General features: G+C 43.4%; 1 protein-coding gene across 1 annotated transcript; it reads left to right on the top strand.

Annotated features, from left to right (window-relative positions):
• The first annotated feature begins 581 nt into the window (after positions 1 to 581).
• LOC144675302 (uncharacterized) lies at positions 582 to 14,714 on the top strand. The gene is made up of 5 exons (XM_078536158.1): positions 582 to 665; positions 4,829 to 5,008; positions 10,440 to 10,627; positions 11,394 to 11,461; positions 14,395 to 14,714. The coding sequence occupies exons 1-5, from the start codon at positions 582 to 584 to the stop codon at positions 14,706 to 14,708; spliced, it is 834 nt and encodes a 277-aa protein (XP_078392284.1). The 3' UTR covers positions 14,709 to 14,714.
• Positions 14,715 to 23,647: the final 8,933 nt, after the last annotated feature.

The following is a 23,647-nucleotide window of genomic DNA, read 5'->3' as shown; positions in this document are numbered from 1 at the left end:
ACCTCTTTGCTTTTATACGCTTTTCCTCTATTAATAAAGCTCAGGATGTTGCATGCTTTATTAATCGCGCTCTTTCAACTTGTCCTGCCACCTTCAATAATTTATACACATAAACACCCAGGTCTTTCTGCTCCTGCAGCCCCTTTGGAATCATACCCTTTCTCTTATATTGTCTCTCTGCGTTCTTCCTACCAAAATGAACCACTTCTCGCCTTCTCTGCGTTAAATTTCATCTGTCACTTGTCCGCCCTTTCCACCAACCTCTCGATGTCTTTTTGAAGTTCTACACTATCCTCCTCATGGCCCGCAATGCTTCCACATTTCGCATCGTCCGTATATTTTGAAATTGTGCCCTGTACACCAAGGCCCAGTTTATGAATAAATATTATGAAAAGTTGGCGTCGTAGCACTGACCCTTGGGGAACTTCATTATAATCCCTCCCCCAGTCCTAAAAACAACCGTTCAAAACTACTCTTTGTTTCCTGGCACTCAGCTAGTCCCCAATCCATGATGTTACCGTCCATTTTATTCCAGTGAGCTCCAACTTTGCTCACAGGTCTGTTTTGCGGCATTTCATCAAATGGCTTTGGAAGACCATGTAAACTACGTCAAAAGCATTACCCTCATCAACCATCGCTGCTCTGTCATCAAAAAACTCAAGCAAGTTAGTTACAAATGATTTGCCCTTAACAGATCCATGCTGGCTTAATGTATCAAGAGACCACTTCTACTGATGTATCGGCTCATTACCTCCTGTGTGAACTCCCAATACTTATGGTGTAACTACTGGAGATTAATGTGGCTGATTTGCGCACTTTAAGATCACGAAAAGAGCAACGTGTCTCAATTCCTATTGATTAATTCTTGACGATCTTGTTTCAACCGAAGAATGTGGACCAAGGAGCACATTATGGGGATGATGGGAGATTTTATGGCCAACTCAGCCTGTGTCAAGTGGGGAGAGATTTTTTCTTCATGGAACCACCTGAAATGTGGTGCCGGTGATTTTCTCCGATTCTTCAGGTGCTCCAGAGCTTCCGAGGTCGGCAAGATGGGATCTTAAGTTGAAATATGTGTGTGTGTGAGTGAACGCATCAGTTTTCCTTACAAGTGAAGTCCATGAAGATAAATAACCAATTTTACCTATTATGTTCCAGATTTTATTTTATTGAAAATCTTTTATGCTGTTCGTTTAATATCATTAACATTGATTGAGAAGACATTCAGCATCCCCTCACCAAGGAATACCTCTGTTCCTAGTATTCAGTTGGGGGGGTGGGGTGGGGGGGAGGTGGGGGATGGTGGGGTGGGGGATGGTGGGTAGGGGGGGTGGGTAGGGGGGGCGGTGTGGTGAGAGTGCATGAGATAAATTCGATAGTTTTTAAAAAAATGCTGGTCCAATCCTGAGGAACCGAATGACCTCCTTTCCAGCCGGGAGCACGGGTTCATTCTAGAAGTCTATGACTTATTGGCTCATTCCAACACTTTTCATTTTGCACCTATACTTCATAAAAAGGAAAAGGAAAAAAAAAATATATATATATATATTACAGCGCCTTTCACCATCACCGGACCTATCCAAGTGTTTTATAATCAGAAATGCGCTTATGATGTGTTCACAGTTGTAATGTAGGAAACACGGCAGCCTGTTTGAGCACAGCAAGCTCCCACAAACTGCAATATGAAAATAACCAGGTGATCTGCGCCTTTTCGTATTTTTTATGTTTATTGACTGATAAATACTTGCTGAAGTGCGGGGGTAACTCCCCTGCACTTCCAGATGGAATAGTACCATGGAATCTTTCACATCGACCTGAGAGGGCTGACGGCCTTCAGTTTAATGTCAGAGGGGAATATGCTGCCAACTGAGCCTCAGCTGGCAACCAAAGTTCATTGTGAATGAATATATAGACGAAGAAGACATAAATAAATATAAATCCAGGCATTCAATGGCTCAATTTTCTACATAGACACATAGTTAAATCAGATTGAATCCGGCCCCAACGATATCCAAAACCCTACCATAGAGTCCCGCTGCTTGTATGAGCACTGACTGTAGGTGTGACCTTGAGTCTCACAACAGAATAGTTCTTTCATTGTGGGAGTTGTACTCTCAGATCCAACCATTTTGTAGGTTAGCCAGAACTTCACAGTAATTCAAATGATTTGTGGGCCAACTGGGTAATTTCCTTAAACAGAAGAGTATTCATTGCACCTTGAATCGTTGCAGAATTGGAGATCATTAATAGATTGTGAAACACCAATCGATTAGGAGTGGGGGTTATTGATACAATGAGATACATCATTCCATTACAAGCAATCGATTTTATGGGGAAGATGAAGGTTTGGAACTGTCAATAGATGAAACCATTAATGGATTGAGACACAACTGATGCTTATGAAACACGATCAATGGAAAAAAAAATACCGAGAAATATAAATTGTTTTGCAATATGACAGCCTGGGAATACCTAATGTTACGTAAGTATAATAATTTCATAATATTTTTCTGGCTTATAGTAAAGTAGGTTTAAGAGAGTGAGTATAGTTGGTTCTGTCTGTGTGATTTAATTACATTTTGAGTCAGGTAGACTGTAAGCCTAGAATTATCAAAAGAAGCTAGGTGTAGAAATGTGCTTGAGATGTTAATGAGTAAACATGGGTGATGGCTTAGCCCATAAGGTGGGAAGGGAATTTGCCATTTTAGATAAATGAAGGGATTATGTGGATTTCAACAGGATGTTAGTCTGTTTATAACTAGACAGCTAAACAAGGCTAAGGAGCTTGTTTATTTTTCCCAAAGGTTACTGACAACATTGGCAACATGAATTTTTTATTCTTATGGGAAAGGTACCATTCCAAAGACAAATGGAACAATGGAATTTACATTTAAAGAGAGAGAAAATGTATAAAGGAGAATTAAAGGCTCTGTGAGGCGAGGGCCATGTTGGATCAACAGGAGTGTGTGAAACAAGCCTTCAAGAAGCCTCCAGCTATTTATACATAAGTCGGTTATGTCCAGTAACTGACAGTAGAGGAAACCATTTGGAATTCCACTGCCAAGTGGACACTGGATTAACTTGCTGGTTTTCTTTGAAATCTAAAATCTATTTTGGACTGTTGCCTTAAAGAGGGGTGTAACTAGGAGTCAGGTTGATTAGGAATTTTAGGATTTGTTATTGTATTAAGTGATTATAGTCTTATTTATGCGCTTGAAATCTTTTATTTTGTTCGTTTTAATTTATTCAAATCTCTAAAGGTCTTAGTTGACTCATTAGTTCTGAAGACTGTTCCACTTATCTCATAATGAACACAAATTGCAAAACCTTTGTAATGGCGTGATCAATTTTCTCTTGTGGATTTGGTCCGCCTGGCCACACATCAGCTGCTACATCATAACACAATGTGCCTGGAACTATCTCTCCGTTCATCTGTCGCTGTTTCTGTTGGTTGGCACAGTTACAGTTACTCCTGATAGTGGGACATTGAACATCAATAGCAGTGTGCACAGACTAGGTAATTATACTAGATAAAAGTAGAGATCCTCTTCTGTGATGAGGGGCGATCATTTGTGTCGTCAGGAACTCTGTGCTGTTTACCTAAAAACATCTCACCAATATAATATTAATAACTATCTTAATAACAATATTAATAATTCATTTTGCTGCAGTTTTGAACATTCACGAAGGGTTTAAAGGTATAAATTTAGGGCAGAAATTTGTGTGTGGAAAGGCAATTGCTGAATATTCCCACATTGACTTATTGTTGGAGGCTTGATATCACAACACCATTTCTCCTGAGCACATCTCATTCGAGTACTGACCTCACCCATCCAACTGGTGAAGAATTAATCCTCTGCATGAATGTACTGAAAGGAAAGCTTCTCGGGAGTGTGGTTAAAGGGGTTAAGGGCTTTTGAATTTGCGACAACAATCTGTAATACCCATCGGATATATTTCATTGTGGCAATGGTTTTCAATCAATATCTTGTCGTAAAGAAAGTCACAGTTCCTGCACTATTTTCCCGTGCTCTTTAGAATGCACCAGTATCGCAGAGCAGCAAGAAATTACCAGGGAAATGGGAAGAAAATGTATTCAATCATCTGCTATGTTTCTGCTGTGATGGAAGTAATTTGGCTGAGGATATGCTGAGTGCTTTGTTGTACGTGAAAAGGCCGCATGTTCCACATGTTATAATCCTCGTTTCTCATCACAGTCATGAAGCCGCTTTCTAACTTTGAGGTGAAGATTCAGCATCAACAGAAAAGGATCATCAGTGCTGCAGGGATAGCTCCAGGTTGATCTTGGTGACGTTCAGCTCGTTAGTTTTCAACAGCCAAGGAATTGAATGATCCACAAAATCGGGAAGGACTGAAAGTACCAGACAGACACAAATGGAATAAAAGACCTGCTGTAAGTTATGGAGCAGTGAATCTTAAAGATGAAAATGTGGAGCAGCGTTTTTCAAGCACCTGCATCTCCCCATCCACCGCCCCATCCACCGATCCATCCATCCATCTGAAGAAGAGTCATGCGGACTCGAAACGTTCACTGTTTCTCTCTCCACAGATGCTGTCAGACCTGCTGAGCTTTTCCAGCATTTTCTATTTTTATGTCTGTCTGTCTGTCTGTCTGTCTGTCTGTCTGTCTGTCTGTCTGTCTGTCTGTCTGTCTGTCTGTCTGTCTGTCTGTCTGTCATGTTTCCATGGTTAACCATGAAATATTTTCTGGAAGTTCAGTCGGACAGTGGTCAACAGAAGCCCAAGAACTGGAAGGAGGAGCATAAATTGCATCTATTCAACTTCCGATGTGAATTATTTTTTGCAGCTTCACCGTCAGAACCAGATTAGGGCTCCAAATTTCATAATTCGGGCACATTCAGATGGAAAGAATATTAAAGGTCGCTTTTCAGTCATTCGAAAAATACCCAAGAATATAACTGCTTTCACCATGTTTGTGCTTCAGGTCGCTGACAACCCCGTGTATTACTGTGTGCTGAGGCCCTCAGTGAGAACGGCCTCGGGGCAACTCGCACCGTTCCCGTGTTTTGTGAGATCAGTGAAAATAAGATTCATTAAATTCGGCCACCAGGTGGCGCATCAGGCCGTGGATTCCCACCTCCTGACAGGCACTTTCTTAAAAGTACTTGAGTAGAAATTGCGTTTGATCTCGTATTTATGCCAATTAGTGTGACGTTTCCTTAAAGACCCATAATTGGGAAGTTTAGTCCAGTGTTAATCAACAGCTCAGCTCCAGTACATTGGCTTATTTGTTCTGTTCCCCACTGACAGGTTCGGCCCCTTGTTTTAACTGATTTCAACTGTTAAGTAACTATAGAATAATACACTAAGATCTAATTCCTGTCACGAGACTGTTTGCCGCAGGTTTGAAATGAATATGAACGTAACGCAGTCCTTACAGACAGGCAGAATTAAATAGTTTCTGTTGGCGCATTAGTCTTGAATTCAGCTTGTTATAGATAGATTTTAAGAGTGACAACAGTGCCTGCGGCCGCCTCCCCCATAGTTCCGTTTGTTTCTCTCGCTCTGACCTTCCTTGCCTTTCCTGGATTTTGGAAAGGTGTTTTCCACTCTCCCCGGATTGACGTTGGTTGGATCAGCAGTACAGTGCGCCGGGGATCTGCACTTCTGCCCTGACAGAGGTTTTGGCGGACTGTCGAGTTACAGACTCGGAGCATCATGGGGAATTACATCAAACCTGGTCCTCGTCATTAGATCACTTCTTAGTAAGTATTTCCTTCCCAGAAAAAATCCGCCCCCCCCCCTGACTGTTGTAACCCATATTAATTGTAAGGTGATATTGCTGATGGTTAAGCTACTTGAGATGATGGTGATGATGATCCTGATGATAATGACATCTACCCAACTACTTTATATTAGGATGGAGCCATCCAGACACAGTGGTCGGGTCAGTTGCTGAAATGATGCCGAAGCTGAAATGATGCCGAAGGCGACAGGAACACCACGTGATATGCATCTTCAAAACAAATCTCCTTAACCATTTGTTCTGGTATCGTCAGCAACCCAGGCAACAACCATAGCTCTTGAATCAACTGATTGGTGAAAATGAAAGCAAGAGGCATCGTTGGCCAATTCTCTTCAACATTTAACATAACTACCGAGATAACGAGGCTGAGGCTCTGATCTGCGACGCAGCCGTGTATTTCTTTGCCACAAGCCCCACACTGCGGCAGAGATACAGCGGATTCCGGTCAAAATGCCACAGAGAGCGGCTCCGTTAATGGTCAGCAGGAGGCGCTCGAACAACGAGAAACAAGGGCAAATATTCAGCCTCAGTGTAAGACGCAGCTGGAGCTTACAGGAGCAAATAAACGCAGCATCCTGTTGGGCCATAACTTCCGAGCTCCAGGGCAGTGTAACTGGAGGATACCCCAAAGATATGCCGGGGAACACCTCGCCTGGAGGTTCCCATGCAAGGTTTACAAGGCAATTGCCCGGGAAATGCAAACTTCCCATGGGCAATTGCCCTGCACTGGCAACAATCAGAAAATGCGATGTACATGGCAAACCTCGAATGGTTTCGACTATCCTACATCAAGAGTTACCCAGAAAAAGTTAGAATTAAAACCACTTCTAGCTTCTGGATAACTTTGTACAGAGCCACACCGACGCCCACGAGACTCCCCCCACATCCCGAACTGCGAGGGCACTCCACCCACCCCTCAGACTCCCCCAGCCCCCAAGGGACAGCTCTCAACCCTGAAACGCCACGACTACTCTCAACTGCCCAAACCTAAATGTCACGTAAGGAAAGTCCAGCGAAGTCAGTGAATACACATGGAATTTCCGACCGCCTGGCAATGGGGGATCCTGTGGATTGTAAAGAGAAGAGGGAGACGGACAGAAAGAAGCATAAATAAAAGCAGAAATGATATAAATGAACAGAGTTAACAAATCCAGGCAGGAAGCAGAAAAGGAGAGAGCGGGTTAAAATTATTGAATCGTGCAATGGCAGTGATTGAAAGGAAGATCTGAACATTGTCCCTGTGCACGCGAGTGCCGCCTGCTCCACGGTGCATCAGCCCCACACTTTATACCGAGTGTTTAAAACCTGAACAATGTTCCGGTGACGGTGAGTGAAAACCCACTCCTTCTGCCGCCGCCTCCACTATCACCGTCGTATATCGGCTCAGTGCCTGTCTGGCCTCAATGGTTAAAGGCCTGAGAGATTTACCTTTGAAGATCAGCGAATGAGGTCCCAATGGTGAATAATTTCAGTGCCGTCTGCTCTCACTCATTAAAGATTTTAAACATTGAGCTGTGACAGGCGAGTAAGTAACTCGTTACTTATAAGTAACGAGTTACTTATTATGTCTGTGTCTGTCTGTATGCTTTGAGATTCCTACACAATGCGGAATATGAAATTGTGACTAAGAATGATGGGTGATGCAGAGGGAGTTTGATAAAAATGTCAATACGGTGCGAATGTAGAGAAGCACTAACAGAAGGACATAGGTGAAGGTGAGATTCATTACACTGAGTGGCAGAGAGGCACATCAACAGAGCGAGATGTATGATGCTAAGGCTGGGGAAAGCTAATGATACAAAGAGAGAACAGCAGAAGGACATTGATGAGGATATTTAATGAGAAATATGAAGGTACAGAAAACAAACAGTTGATAACGGTTGTTATCCCATATGGCACTTGGTGCAGTGAACTGCGGTAAAGGGATCATCACTGCTCTGTGTAATACAAATGGACAAAAGAGACTAACACTGACTCAAGTTCTGGGACGCACACACAGTCTGTAGAATCCTCAGTGACGCCAGAAAACATGAAAATTGGTGAAACTTGGGGTTTTAATAAGGAAAATGGGGATGACGCTGGAAGATACGATGGGAAACAAAGGCAAAAATTAACACACAGCCAGCAGAAATAAATAGCAAGTTAAAATAAAACAAACTCGTGGTACAGGTATTTGAGCAACTTAACTGTGCAGTTCAATGACGGCCACCTCAGTGCATGAGCTCAGTGACTGGTTGTACACAATTATTCAAGAATTAAGCAATACTCATTTATGAGTGAAATGTACAATCCCTGTGTTTATATTAAACCAGAGCTCGCCTCATTTATTATCGCACTGCACTGTTACACTAGATGATGTCTTAGCTATAGCTATTATTGCATTAGATATGCCTCCACTTATATTACACCAGGCCCTATTTATGTTATTACTGACGACAGCATTTTACATCTTATGTTTATATTACATTAGACACTGTTTCAGTCGAACTACACTCGACCACATCTCACTTTATATTGCATTCGTCCCTTTTTTCATTTACTTGCAATAGGATGCACCTCTGCCTATGTTACCCAAGGCCATATCTCATTTATTACTGCAATAGATCATTTCCGTTAGGCAACACCCTGTCTCCGTATTAGACTAGATAATGTCACCCTTTATATTACAATAGCCTGTGTCTCTGTTTTGCGGCATTAGCCATGTCTCTGCTTGTATTACGCTAGGCCCTGCCTGAATTACTACTGCATGAGACTCTGTCTCGGTTTATATTACACTGGACTATCGCAATGGTATACTGAATTAGAACATGATGAGATTACATTATATTAGGCCGCTTCTTTGCTGATATTGCACTACGACAGTACTCACATTATACGACAAAAGCATATGCCGCTGTGTACATTACATTAGGCCAAGCCTTTGTTCATATTATCAGGAGACCTGTCTCAATTATTGTCGCATTAACCTTGATCCTGTTTATATTTTAGTAGGTGCTATTCTTTTTATCACCCCTCTAAACCAAACTCCTGTTTACATTATACAAGACCCCATTTCTTGTTGTTTTACTCCTGGCCTTGTTTCAGTTAATACTGAAATAGACCCTGTCTCTATTAATATTACACAGGCCATGTCTTTGCTAATATTATTCTAGACCTTATCCCTATTTATATTAAATACGTTAATTTGCACTACACATTTGGATGATTATATTAACAATGATTTACACATTATTAATCTCATAGCAACATCTTTAGTACATTAAAAAATCTGACAGGAATTGGCCGGACGTGCAGAAAAAATGGTGTCTTTATACACTGCAGGTCAAGTCATCGGCCATGTTTGTGTGACGTACTGTCAGCCATGTTTGTGTGACTTGCTGCGGTTCTTAATTTCCCTTTCGCCCTTCAATGGCCTTTCCGTTCCTGCCCGCAATGTTGAGCAGCATTTCCCTAACTCCCCTATCAGTTTTATGAAGCTTCTGACTTAGGACTTGTCACGGGGTTTATTTGGTCAAGTGTTGCTGTTGCTGGGTAAGAGATAATTATACTACATAAACAGGTTTCAGAACAGAAGGTAGTGACTTTGATCTTTATAGAAAGCCCCAAGCTCACAGTCCCCCAATGTCTATTGTCCTCCCGAGTGCCGTTTCATTCTGTGTCCCTGCAAACAAAAATCCTGAATATTCCCAATCTGGAAATCAAAAAAGGCTGACATGAAACATCATTTTACATGTAGCGCACCTCAGGGTTGGTGCAGGGAAGCATTTGATGACATGACAAGGAGAGTTTGTTCTCATCATTCATTCACGTGTGCTCTGCGCCTGGGCTGGTCCTTAGCTCATTTTCCGCCAGTCCGTTCAGGGCGATGTAAAAGCAATCTCCGAATACTGGGGTAAGAGCGGGGCGGGAGGATTCCGCTGGTGTCCTGGGACCACATTCTACCTTTAACAAACACCACCCAATACAAACACATGCACCGGCCTCCCGGTTCATTACTGTGGAGAAAGGAAGGCGGCAGCACAACTGGGAGAATGAAAAGCTCCCATCCCCCATCCCTGTACAGCGGAGTATTGTGGGAGGGGCTTTCACATCCGGATCACAATCCAAATGTACAGTCAGAAAATTGCAGCCTCCTTTTATAAACCTGTCTCTTATTCACACAACACTTAGCCAGCGACCCGGGAACCGTGCGGCCCATCAATAATCTCAGCGACACCGCCCTGTGCAAATCAACTCGATCCCCTTAAATATGTCAGTCCAGCTCTGAGTTACGGTCTCCCAGTGCAGCCCAGGGCTGCAGTCTCCAGCTCCCCGTCATATAAACCCCCAGCTCCAGGCAGCAGAACAATGGGAATCCTCCTTGTTTTCACCCTGTGTGTCTGTTTACCCCGTGAGTACCGTTCAAACAAACCGACATTGTGTGGATTTAATATAAAGCTGCCCGAGTCCATCCCAATTACAGACACTGTCTGGGGGTTTAACCCCGTTCTGTGGTTCGGCTCCGATGGTCCATTAAACTCTCTCTGTTTAATTTCCAGGCTCTTTCAGTCAGTCAGTGACACAGACTCCGGCAGCGGTGACCAGGAAGGAGTGTCAGTCTCTCACCATCACCTGTGTTTTATATGGTGGAATCTATGCTGTTAATTTGGAGAACGGATATTTTTTCAAACAAACCCAGACCGGGACACAGCGGGAGCGGATCTCCAGCGGGGGGAGATTTGTTGTGTCGGTGAATAAAGCAGAAAAGACATTTTCGCTGGAAATTCGGGATGTGAGAGTTGAAGACACCGCCACCTATTACTGTAAAGCTCAGTACAAGTACAAAACACACAGTGATGGGTCTTGGCTTCCCGCGATACAAAAACTCTCACTGCCGATTATCACAGAAACAAATGAAAAAGCGAAGTTAATCTGCAGTTAAACCCCCACAGTTCCGCCTCACACCGTCTGCCCCACAGTCTAGTTTATAATAAGATTGGATTATTACCGTTAACATCTTGAGTTTTTTAAATGCCGAGTGTGTGCGGATGGTGATGTCTTTCCTGGGATTGGTGTAAGGGAGTGGGGATTGGGAATGACTGATCCCAGTTACAAACCCCTAACACCAGATGTGACTCTGGTCTAACAGCTGGAACCGGGAACCGCAGTCCCCGCTGTTTAACTAATGTCCCCACATCTCACCAAGTACCCGGGGGGATTTTATACTGACTTCTAACACTGTGTGGATGGGTGGGGAAGTCACAGTGGAAGACACCTGAGCAAATACCTCTCCACGATCGCAATATAAATTCTCCGGGCCCGGATAGGGAATTGTCGGGTTGATGTTATTTTCGCTGTAATCTGGTTACATTTCATTGTAATTTCCACCATTCAGTTATCTTTCTTTGATATTTTTCTCGGTTTATATCAAGCGAACATCTCGTTCCCGGGCCCATTTACTCGGAGCTCAGGGCCTCACAAAGAACAGTTTGAACCGACAGAGACTTTGAAAGTTTGAATATTGTTTATTTATTTAAATCCACTGAATATTTGGGCAGTTGCTACTGTCTGATGAAGATTTCCCGGCGGGTTGAGGTGTCGGTGGTTGTTGTACCGGGGAGATTAGAGCGGTGTCACTGTGGTGGTATACTGATTATGCGGATGGATCCGGGACAGTGGTGACTGTCACAGCCGGTAAGTAACTCCAAACCCCGCCGACTTACAGCCTGTCCCGGGTAATGTTCACCGTCAGTTTATTATTGATATCAGTGGAGTTTGAGTGGGGATGTGGGAGTTGACGGAATCTGGGCCATTATTGGTTTAACGGGCACATCGGGGACAACATTAACATCACAGACTCTCACACTCTGAATCGCTTTTAATGAGAGCAGATTGCCGGCAATCCGGACTCCACTCCCGGTGTTAAATGTGACTGAGGGAGCTCTGTCTGTCCCTTAGAACCCGGGAGAGGGGTCACAGAGCTCTCTCCTTGGCAGCAGATTGCAGTCCGAGCAGCGCAATGTGAATGAGGTACCGGGTGAATAAACTCAACACAACTGCGGCCAGTTCGGATACCTGCAGCGGCTCGTTCAATACCTGACCCGGGAGAAAAACGGGCGAGTCACACAAGGGACTTCAGATATAAGAGTCCCTGATATGGGTCCAGGTAGAGTTTTATAATTGGACAATCTGTGACTGAAATTAGTGACATTGTCCCCGCCATTTCTTTCAATTGTCTTCGTAGAACCAATCACTCTTCTCCTTTCCCGTCTTCAGACCGAAGTGTGAAAGTTTGGAACTGCAGACACTTCTATATATTGAATGTAAATATTTGAAAGATGGGATTGCTGTAATTTATCTGTATCACTGATTCCTGTGAATTAAAGCAACACAGTGCAGTGAGAGAGTGAGGGTGATGCATTAATCTTATCAAGGAGAACTGAAACATAAGGAAACAATTATAAACTAGGAGAATGGTCATTCAGAACTAGCAAGACACAATTAATCGAAAGGGAGAGAAGGATTGGGATGACTTCTGGGCGCCTTTCAAAGTACAATCCGACCCCCTGGTGGGTGAGGTTTATGGAGGGAAGGACTGAAATAGACTCCACTCCGGAATGCTAAGTGAACATTTGGTCCCCTTACAGAAGAGAAATCAATCTGCATTGGAAGTGGTGCAGCAAAAGTTTATCAGACTGATTCCTGAGATGAAGGGATTGTCTAATGGGAAGAGATTTAGTCGTCTCGGTCTATATTTCCTAGAGTTTAGAAGAATGAGAGGTGATCTCATGAAAACATAATACTCTGAAGAGCCTTGACAGGGCAGATTCTGGGTAGGAGTTTCCCCAGACTGAGGAGTATAGAACTCGGGGTCACAGCTTCAGAATAAAGAGTCATCCATTAGAACTGAGAAGGAAAAAAAATCTTCAATAGAACCACTGTTGTTAATCTGTGGCATTCTGTAAATCAGAGAGAGGTGGGTGTTCAAAACCTGTGTGCATTCAAGTCAATATTCGATAGGTTTTCGGACGCTAAAAGGATCAGGGATATGGGGAGAGTGCGGGAATGTGACGTTGAGGTTGTAAATCAGCCAGGATATTACTGAATGGCTGAGCAGGTTTGAATGGTGATATGGCGGCTTCTGTTTCTATTGATTGGATTCTCTGCTTTAATTTCTACACACACGAGAAAAGAAATCAGCAACAATCCACATCTCTCTGGGAAGATTGAACAGGCTGAGTCTCTTTTTTCTGGAAAACAGAACCACAAGGAGAATCCATAGAAATCTTTTAAATAATAAACAGTTTTAGTTTGGATAAATTGCTCATTTATGGCTGAGTCCAAAGCAATAGCCGTCACCATATGACATTCATGAACAAAACAAATAAATCATTTAAGACAAATGAATTTAAACAAAGGCAGGTCGGAATGTGGAACTTTCTGCCTCAGGGAGTGGTTGGAGCAGTTGGTATTGATATATTAATTTGAACACTTGAAAATACAGGAGGGAAAACGGAACAGACCCATACAGGGAGCTGGGTGCAAATGGTCAATTAGATTCCTGTTGGGGTTAGGCTGGAATTGATTATATACACAGCCTGAATGGCCCATTCCTCTTCCGCATTCTTCTTCCTCGATAATGTAAAATTGAGAGAAGCTCCACCCAGTGAACCCGAGAGAGGATGAGTCAGTGGGCGGGAAGAATTGAACTTGTCAGAGAGCCAGAAGAGGCAGTTGCCAGTGAGTAACAGTAAAACCACTGCGGAAACTGAACAGACTGAACCCAACCGACAACTTAGAGACTTGGGGGCAAGTTCCCACGATTGCAGAAAGCACAAACAGCACAAAGAAAATGTGAAATAAAGGGAATGTGAAATTGAAGAAATAAAATGAAATTAATTGCACATATTTGAAATTAAGCTGAACTGGAGAAAATAGGACCCTATTGATAGAACAGAGAGAAATAGAGCAAAAGGCAGATAGAAATTCCCGAGTAGTTTTAACCCGCAGGAAATGATTGACCTTTGACCACTGGTGCTCACTCTCGGTTTTGCCCAATCGGTGCTGATGATTCCCATCAGTTTGTGTTGGATCTTGCTGTGCACAGCTGTGTTCCTCTCCGACAAACATGTTTTTTTTTGGAAACTGGTTGCCTCGTTGAACATAAAATGTTCCCTCAGGTTTGTCTCTCACCAGGGAAAATAGAAACGGGAATGTAATATAATTAATGGAATCATACGGCACGGAAGTATGACATTCGGCCCATCGTGTAGGCGCTGACCCTTTAAAAGTGCAATCTAATTGTTCCCACTGCCCATGAATTTTCTCCATAGCTCTATATTTTTATTCACATTAAGAACAGACCCATTACCCGTTTGAAAGTTACAATGGAATCTGTACCCAACACCAGTTCAGACAGTGCAGTCCTAATCGGAAGAGTTCGCCATGTAAAATAAGATATCACCTCATTCCCCACGTCATCATAATTTTGTAAGAGTGAACACGGTTCAAACAGGCTTCCAGCAAATAAAATTACTGCAAAAAGCAGAGCTATTCACGCGATTGACATATTTACCAGGACAAACAGTGGCAAAACTAAAAGATAATGTTCATTTTTTATCCTCCAGATTCCAGTTCCATGATATCCCAGACTCCGCCTGTACAAACCTTTCCTGCCGGTGACACCGTTACTTTAAGATGTGAATATTCAGGGTTCTGTCAGTACACAGTACACTGGTACCGTCAGTCTCCCGGTCAGGCTCCGGAATATCTGCTTCAGAGACACACTTCAGGAGAGGAGAATAAAGAAAACGCTGCCGGGGGGAGAATTTCTGCTTCTATCAACCCTGCCGAGAAAATCAGCCGGTTAAATATCTCCAAACTACAACTGAGCGACTCCGCTGTGTATTACTGTGCACTGAGTCAGCGCACAGCACAGTGATACAGAACACGGAGAGAGCTGTACAAAAACCTGAACATGGTGGGATTACAGACACACAGTGATACAGAGCACGGAGAGAGCTGTACAAAAACCTGAACATGATGGGATTACAGACACACAGTGATGCAGAGCACGGAGAGAGCCGTACAAAAATCTGAACATGGTGAGATTACAGACACACAGTGATACAGAGCACGGAGAGAGCTGTACAAAAACCTGAACATGGTGGGATTACAGACACACAGTGATACAGAGCACGGAGAGAGCTATACAAAAACCTGAACATGGTGGGATTACAGACACACAGTGATACAGAGCACTGAGAGAGCTGTACAAAAACCTGAACATGGTGGGATTACAGACACACAGTGATAGAGGACACGGACAGATCTGTACAAAAACCTGAACATGGTGCTTGCACACGAAGAGGTGTGTGACCTCATCCTGAGTGTGACACAGCCAGATTGAATGTGGGTGTTGGTAATTTGGTGCACATTGGGAATTGAACTGGTAAGTCGTTCTCGTTAATTTCTCTTTAATTTTTGTAATTACAGTAGTCCAGTTAAAAGGTGGGTAGGGGAGCTGATTCAACTGACTGTGTGACAGTTAACTGTCAATCACTTGAAGCTCGATTAAGGCCTTAATAGGTGTTGATTACTATTTGAAGCTTAACTAGTGCGAGTCATCTCAGCTCACCTCAGCTCTAATTAAGAAATCGACTATTTAGAATCAGCTGTGGCTCAGTTCATAGCACCCTCGCCTTTGCATCAGAGGGTTGTGGGTTCATGTCCCACTCCTGGAAACCAAGAAATGTGAATGTACTCAAAAGAGTTACAGTGTGCTTGCACAAGAACAGGGGAGAGACGTCATCCTGAGGGAGGCACAGCCAGATTGAGTGCAGGTATTGGCAATTTGATGCACAGTGGGAATACGGCGCAGAGGGGAAGAGGTGGGCTTTGCATTTTACCTTTGCTATCCAACTTCTTAAATCTTCAGAGAGTGGCCTTACCCTGCTGCAGCAGTAGAGGCTACAAGGGAAAGGAATGACTGGTAAGTGGTGGGTAAGGTCGCATAAGTATTTACTATGTTTATCGCTTATAGTTTAAGGCCGTTTTGTCGTTTGTAGTTTGTATATTCTGTAGTAACAAGGATCAGGAAGAAGGCCCCTAGAGTGACTGATTTAAAAGGTTTAATTCAAAGGGATATAACATGGCAGGAGAGCACAAAGCCGTGAAATGCTCCTCGTTCTCCATGTGGGAAGCCGGGAACATTTCCAGTGCCCAGGGCTAGCATGTGTGCAGGAGTTGTGTCCAGCTGCAGCTCCTGGAATCTCGGGTTTCAGACCTGGAACGGCGGCTGGGGACACTGTGGAGCATCCGCAAGTCTGAGAGCATCGTGGACAGCACGTTTACAGAGGTGGTCACACAGCAGCTGAAGGGACTTGAGGGAGGAAGGGAATGTGTGACCATCAGGCAGTCCAAGAGAAACAGGCAGGGAGTTCAGGAGTCCCCTGGGGTCCCACTCGCAAATCGATATTCCATTTTGGAGGCTGATGAGGGCGCTGGCTCCTCCAGCGAGTGCAGACAGAGCCAAGCTTCTGGCACCACAAGCAGCCTGTCTGTACAGGCGAGGAGGAAGGGAGGAAGAGCAACAGTAATAGGGGATTCTATAGTCAGGGGAACAGAAAAGCGCTACTGTGGCCGTCAACGTGACTCCAGGATGATGTGTTACCTCCCTGGTGCCAGGGTCCGGGATGTCACTGAACGGCTGCAGGGCATCCTGAAAGGGGAGGGGGATAAGGCAGGGGTCATGGTGCAAGTTGGTACCAATGACGTAGGTAGAAAGAGCGATGATGTCTTGCATCAAGATTTCAGGGAGTTAGGCAGTAGACTAAAAAGCAAGACCTCTCGGGTTGTAATCACTGGATTACTCCCAGTGCCACGTGTTGCGAGCTCAGAAATAGGAGAATAGCGCGGATGAATACGTGGCTTAAGAGTTGGTGCAGGAGGGGGGGTTAGGTCCTGGATCACTGGGAACTTTTCTGGGGAAGGTGGGACCTGCACAAGCGCGACGGCTTACATCTGAGCCAGAGCGGGGCCAACATCCTTGCGGGATAGTTTTCTAGTGTTGTTGGGAGGAGTTTGAACTAATTCGGTAGGGGGAGGTGACACACAATTTTGAAAGAATAGGGACGCATCATAATACAGTAAAACAATCAAGTCAGAGGGAGAACAGCTACATTAAGCTTCAAGTGAGTAAGTCAAGGCTAGATGGCCTCTACTTTAATGCCAGGAGTATTACATGTCAAACGGCTGAGTTAAGGGTGAGGATTGACACTTGGAATTGTGATATAGTAGCCATCACTGAGACGTGGTTGAGGGAGGGGCAGGATTGGCAGCTCAACATTCCGGGATATAAAATCTTCAGGCGAGACAGGGGCAGGGTTAAAAGAGGAAGAGGTGTTGCATTATTAGTTAAGGAGTCAGTTGCTGCAGTAAAGAGAGATGATATCTTGGAGGGGGCATCGAATGAAGATTTGTGGGTAGAGCTTAGGAATAAAAAAAGGGAAGCCACATTGTTAGATGTTTATTATAGACCCCCAGATAGTCAGAGGGATATTGAGGAGCAAATATGTGCGCAATTTGTGGAGGTGTGTAAAAACAATAACAATAGGGTGATTATATTAGGTGATTTCAACTTTCCCAAATTTAATTCGCATAGACATATTGTTAAGGGCTTGGATGGAGTGGATTTCTTGAAATGTGTACAGGAGAGATTTTTCGGTCAATATGTAAAGGGTCCAACAAGGGACGGCGCATTGCTGGACCTAATTCTGGGGAATGAAGCCGGACAGGTGGCTGAGGTGGTGGTGGGGGAGCATTTTAGTGATAGCGAACACAACATGGTACAATTTAAGCTTGTTATGGACAAAGAAATAGAAATAGTGTCGGGTTGGTCGCTTACGAAAGTGACTTTCATAAATAGATGTGCTTCGCCTCACTTCCCTCCACCCGGAGCGGAAGAAGCTGCTGGTCTTCAGACAACTGATCGGTTCAGACGTGAACCGCGGGGGAAATGAGCAGCGGACCAACAACCCGCCTCCTTATATCCGGCGAACAATATTAATTTCCAGCCAATTAGGAGCGGGAAAAATAAATATGTGGCGTAGACATTCAATATCCATCATTGACTTTAATCAGCCTACATTTTAATCTCTTGACACGATTCCTTTCCTTCTGTTGTGAGTTGTGTCCCGTTTTCGTATTGACATTCTCATAGCAAACCTGTGTTTTGTTGCACAGTTAAAGCTATTATCCGTCATCCTGGCGATGCGAACAAGTCGGCTCAGGACAGGGACCCAATGACCCAGAGTGAGTTTTTCATTATTAATCTCGCTGTTCCAGTGTTTCATACCTTAATATTTTTCCAGGTCGATGTCTCTCGGACCGTGTGCTTCAATCTCCCGCTTCGGAAAGAGTCCAGAGCGGGGATTCGGTGCAGATGGACTGCAGCAACGAGTTTTCCGACTTCTACGTGATGCATTGGTACAGACAGAAATCTGGTCAGGGACTGGAGTGGATTATAAGGCAGATATCGACCGGCAAAGGGCGAAGCCAACGATTTGAACTGAATCTGTCCGAGTCGGAGAAACGCGGCCAATTGCTCATTGTAGACACGGGGAACGTCGATGCCGCGGTTTATTACTGTGCGGCTGAGCCCCACACTGAGACAAAACGCGGCAGTCACTGTACAAAAACCTCGCTTCTGGTTACAGTTCCGGGAGAGCTGCAGCAATCTCTCTGATAGCACAAGGCGGGCCAGGAGGCTCAGAGCATGAACAGCTAATGGGAGAGACGGGCAGGGCTGCCGCGGGTTGTCTAGTAAAGGCTAATAGAGAGGATCTTTCATCAGAGATACTGATGGTCACAGCAGAGAGTGTCGGACTGAGGGGGCATTTAGTCAGTGCGGTCTTTGCTACGTGGGGAGCATCATTGTCTGATTGTGTCCCAGGGAACCGAGAGAGATCCTGAGTGTTTATTTTATGCCGTTGTGTGACGATTCTTAAAGAACATTAGTATAATTATACAGCAAAATCCGCCCTTAAACTGAAATGTCCGCAATGTGGGCATATTTACTCTCGTCCCAAGTTGTGACCAAATAGTTATCTAAAAGAATGCGCCTGCGATTGTCCTGCGGGTGATATTTTCCCCTCCCCTCTTGTGTCTTGTAGCAGAAAGTTAACCAAAATCGAAACACAAGCAGAAAATGCTGGAAATACAACCAGAAACAGAGTGAAGGTTCCAGTCTGTGACCTTTCACCAGAAACCAGCAACTCCTCAGACTGAGTTCAGGTGAAATGTCGCGGACATGAAACTTTCACTCTGATTCGCTCTGCACCGATGCTTCCCGGCCTGCCGAGTATGTCCAGAATTTTCTGTTTATATACCGCAAACTGGTACTGCCCTCGAGAGGCGACTCGTTGTAAAGGTTTCCAAAGCCAGTTGAGAGGAAGCGGGTTATTTCCTTTTTTGGAAAAAATATACTTTATTCATAAAATAGCTGAAAGAACATTACAAAGCATTCCAAAATGGCCATCACAAAAAGTGCAATCATATTCCAGTTTTCCACATAGATCATGAGGTGCTTCCATCCAATCAATGGACACTACATACATTTGAACATGGTTATTACAGACAGTCAGACAGTGCAATGGTATTCAACATGCTGATGTCTGATCTGGCTGTAACCTGCTTCCTAACCCCCGGTAACCTTTCACTCCCTTGTTTATCAAAAATCGATCTAACTCTGCCTTGAAAACATTCAAAGACCCTGCTTCCCCTGCCCTTTGAGGAAGGGAGTTCCAAAGACCCACTACTTTCTGAGAGAAAAAAATTCTTCTCATCTCTATTTTAAATGGGAAACCCGTTATTTTTAAACAGTGACTCCTAGTTCTAGATTCTCCCGCAAGAGGAAAGATCCTTTCCATGTGAGATTTATTTTTTGTGCAGATGGTTAATCTGTATGTTATATTATTATGAAATAATAAAAATATTTTCATTCAATGAAATTACTCGGATGATAAACTGCTTTTTTTTTGCAAGATCGCTCTCATGAAACTATTGTCAATTGTTGTAAAAAAACCCCATCTGGTTCAATAATGCCCTTTCCTTCCTTTAGGGATGGAAATCTGCTGTCCTTACCTGATCTGGCCTACATGTGACTCCAGACCCACAGCAATGTGGTTGGCTCTTAAATGCCCTCTGAACAAGGGCAATTAGGGATGGGTAATAAATGCTGGCCTATCCAAAAAACATCCCAAAAATGAATAAAAAGAATATAATATACAGATCAGCATCTAGTGTAACATAAGCAGAGATGGGATCTTGTGTAGTATGAACAGCGATAGATTCTAGTATAGTAGTAACTAGGCAGGGTTTCAAGTATTATAAAGACTGGCCTGATCCAGTCAAATAATAACGAACACAGAGCCAAGAGTAACATGCGAAGAGTCAAGTTCTCGCGTAATGTAAACGGGAACAGCGTCTTCTTTAACATAAAACAAGAGATGGCCGACTGCACGAGTAACTGAATCAGCCACTAGTGTAAAATAGCCGAAGCATAAGTTAACGCCTTAATATCTAAGACCTGGCCTACTGTAATGTCAACAGGTATATGTTCAGCTGCAGTAATAATTGATGCCGTTTCTCCTCTCATGCACACAGAGACATAGTCGAGCGGAGTAATAACTTAGAGAGGGCCTATCTGAATTTACATAGACACATGTTCTACAGCAGAAGGAAATGAGATAGACGCTAGTGCAAAGAGGCCAGAGACGGGGTCCAGTGAAATATGCACTGGATGTGTCATCTAGTGCAGTAATAACCGAACGAGGACCTAGTGCAATGCAAAACTGAGACACGGTCTGTAGAAATAAAACAATGCCATATTGTCAAGTAATATAAACAGAAACGTGATCTAGCGTGATATGAGGTGAGACAAAGGCCTTGGGTAAAATAGACAGAGAGAGCATCCAGTGTAATTATATCTGAGATAAAGCTTGGAATAATCTGCAAAGAGACATTCCTTTAGTTTACAACTAACAAAGGCAGGATGTAAATTAAAAAGAGCTATAACCTGGTGCAGTAGCAAATTTGGCCGGGCCGAGCGTGATATAAGTAGAATCCGAGTCTCGTGCTGTAATACCAGAGGACTCAGTGCTATATTACCAGAAGCATGGCCTGTCCAGAAATTATCGGAGGCTTTAATAATAAATAAAGACAGAAAATAGTGGAAAAACTCTGCAGCTCTCGAAACTCTACGGACTCGAAACGTTAACTCTGTTTCTATCTCCACAGATGCTGACAGACCTGCAGAGTTATTCCAGCGTTTTCTGCCTTTATTTCAGGTTTCTAGCGTTAGCAGTATTGTGCTTTTGATTGGAGTCATTGTCTGGTGCGGTAAAAACTGAGAAAGGACCTCCTTTAAAAACGAGCGGCATGGTTTAGTGCCTTTTTAAATAGAAAAGTCCTACTGTAATAGACACGGAGGTATTGCCGATAGAAGCGACATGCTGTCGCAGCTTTTCGCCTAGCACTCATCAGGACAGATACGCAACAAGAATCTGTCCTGCTAAGTGCGAGACCAAAAGCTTCGACAACATTTCCCTTTTTTCAGCAATGTTCAAGGCCTATTTAGTTTTCCAAGGTACCTTCCTAACTCGCAGCAGTTAAAACGTGCGTTGCTGACTCTATTATTGCATTCTTCTCTTGTTGTTGTTTGTACAACTGGACAGGTTTCCCAAGTTCTGCACTAAGAATCAAAGGTATGGTCCACTGGCACCGGGTGGACGCAGATTACAACGAAACTGGTTAATTTACGTTACAAGTTAGCTAGAAACATAAGTAATGAGGAAGACGCTAAAATTCTGAGAAGGAATACCGACAGATTACGTGAGTGGAAAAACCATAGAAGATTGACCAATTGTGAAATTACACACTTTAGGAGGGAAAATTTGAAAAAAGAGAACAGGATATTGCGAATTATGAGAGACTGGGAAATGTTGGCAATCAGTGGGAGCTGTGTGCTCTGTAGGTCACAGGAGGTTAACATGCTGCCACAGCAATAAATTAGGAAACTATAAGGTGCGTTAGCCTTTCTTAACAGTGAATGATAGTTCAAATGTTAAGCAGTCTTTCTGCAATTATATTGGGCCTTGGTGAGATTACCTAGAGTACTGTGTACAGTTTTAGTCTCCTTAGCTGAGGAAGGATATGCTAGTCTTGGAGGGAGTGCGACAAAGGTTGACTAGATTGATTCCTGGCATGAGGTGTTTGTTCCATGAGGGGAGGTGAATCCGATTGTGCGCATATTCGATGGAAATTCTTAAGGGTATTGATAGAATAGATGCTGGGAGGAATTTACCCTGGCTGGGGAATCTAGAATTGAGGTTCACATTCCCAGAATAATGGGTCGAACATTTAGGACTGAGGTTTCTGCACCCCATTGAATGCTTAGTGTTTACATATATAAAATGTAAAGATCGACAGACTTTCGGATATAAAGAGAAGGAAAGGACACAGGGAAAGTACAGGATTTTGAAATTGATGCAGAAGATCAGCCATGTATTTATTGCTCAGTGGTGAAGACTTGAAGGATCGATAACCTAATATATTCCTCTTTCTTAAGTTTTTTATGTAGAACTGTCTCATTATTTCTCCATCAAATAGAAGGCGTAGTTTGGTGCAGTAATTAATGTTACAATGTCTTGTACAACATTAAAACATTATATGATGCAGTGCAACTGAAACAAATGATGATCTACTCCAGTGCAGTAATAACAGAAATAGAACTTCGTGGACGATGAACAGAAACTCCCTTTAGCTGCCACTAGGTGTTTACAGTTTGCCATAGCACCAGTCCAGATCTGCCTTGTCATTTCTACACGTGCGTTTATTTTCAGCACTGATCCGACGTTTGCCGCCTAACCACTGTGAAAATGGCGTTGAAAGTTATTGCTTATCACGTTATCAGATCAACAAAGACTGACCTACCACCCCATCGCGTTCTGTGGGAAGCCAAAATGGATTTAAAGTGCAACAAATTGCAGAGAAACGTTTCTGATTTGAGCACAGAAGTTCCAGCGGTGGAGCAAAGGGTCTCGCATCAGAATAATGTATCTCTGATTATTTTGGTTGAAGGAAGGAATATCGACCAGGATATAGTGCAGGGCCCACCTCAGCAGACAAGGGTTGAAATGGGATTAGTGGTTCATGATGTCCCGAAAAGAAAATGACCTTTCATTACCCCGATTACAAGTCTGGTAATTATGTTCAGGTTCTGTAGTTGAGTTGCCATCCACAATCTGCTGGTTTTGAAATCAGAGTCAAGTCACCTTAGCTACTAAACTGCTGAACGGGTTCATGCAATACGTAATACCTACAATTTTACCATGACTTTCGGTTATGCAGTTACTTTTAATAATAAAAAGAACAACGCCAAGGTCAATGATTAGTGCAACTTCAATGCATAAAATGATGGAAGCTTACAGCAAAGATAGAGACTGTTCATTCCATCAGAACTGTGCCCGCTCTCTATGAAATGCTCTCCAATTAGCTCTGCTCTCCTACTCTTTCTGTGAAGCCCTGCACATGTTTTTTCAACTTCAAGTATAAACAAGTTTCCCTGATGAAAGTTACAAATGAATATGCTTCTATCTTCCTTTCCAGAAGTACACTCTAGCTCATAACAATCGCTCCATTAAAAGATCCAATATCACTCTATATTCACTTATTCGAATTGTTGACAACTCTGGTTCTTCTGCCTATGGATCCTCCTGCCTGTGGAATTAATACCACAACAACAGCTCTGTCAAAAGCCTTCGTAAATTTAAACACCTCTATTATATCACACTTTGACATTCTCTGCTCCAAGAAGACCAA

This window comes from Cetorhinus maximus, unplaced genomic scaffold, assembly GCF_964194155.1.
Source record: "Cetorhinus maximus unplaced genomic scaffold, sCetMax3.hap1.1 HAP1_SCAFFOLD_941, whole genome shotgun sequence".
NCBI classification, from domain to species: domain Eukaryota; kingdom Metazoa; phylum Chordata; class Chondrichthyes; order Lamniformes; family Cetorhinidae; genus Cetorhinus; species Cetorhinus maximus.
This window is presented reverse-complemented; position numbering and strand designations above follow the sequence as displayed.

Bases quoted from the DNA above. Each gene is read 5' to 3' on its own strand.
- LOC144675302 (XM_078536158.1), top strand. From the start codon at position 582: ATGGCTTTGGAAGACCATGTAAACTACGTCAAAAGCATTACCCTCATC. The intron at 666-4,828 runs GTTAGTTACAAA...TATTTTTTGCAG, and splicing joins TCATCAAAAAACTCAAGCAA to CTTCACCGTCAGAACCAGAT. The intron at 11,462-14,394 runs GTAAGTAACTCC...TTTATCCTCCAG, and splicing joins AGTGGTGACTGTCACAGCCG to ATTCCAGTTCCATGATATCC.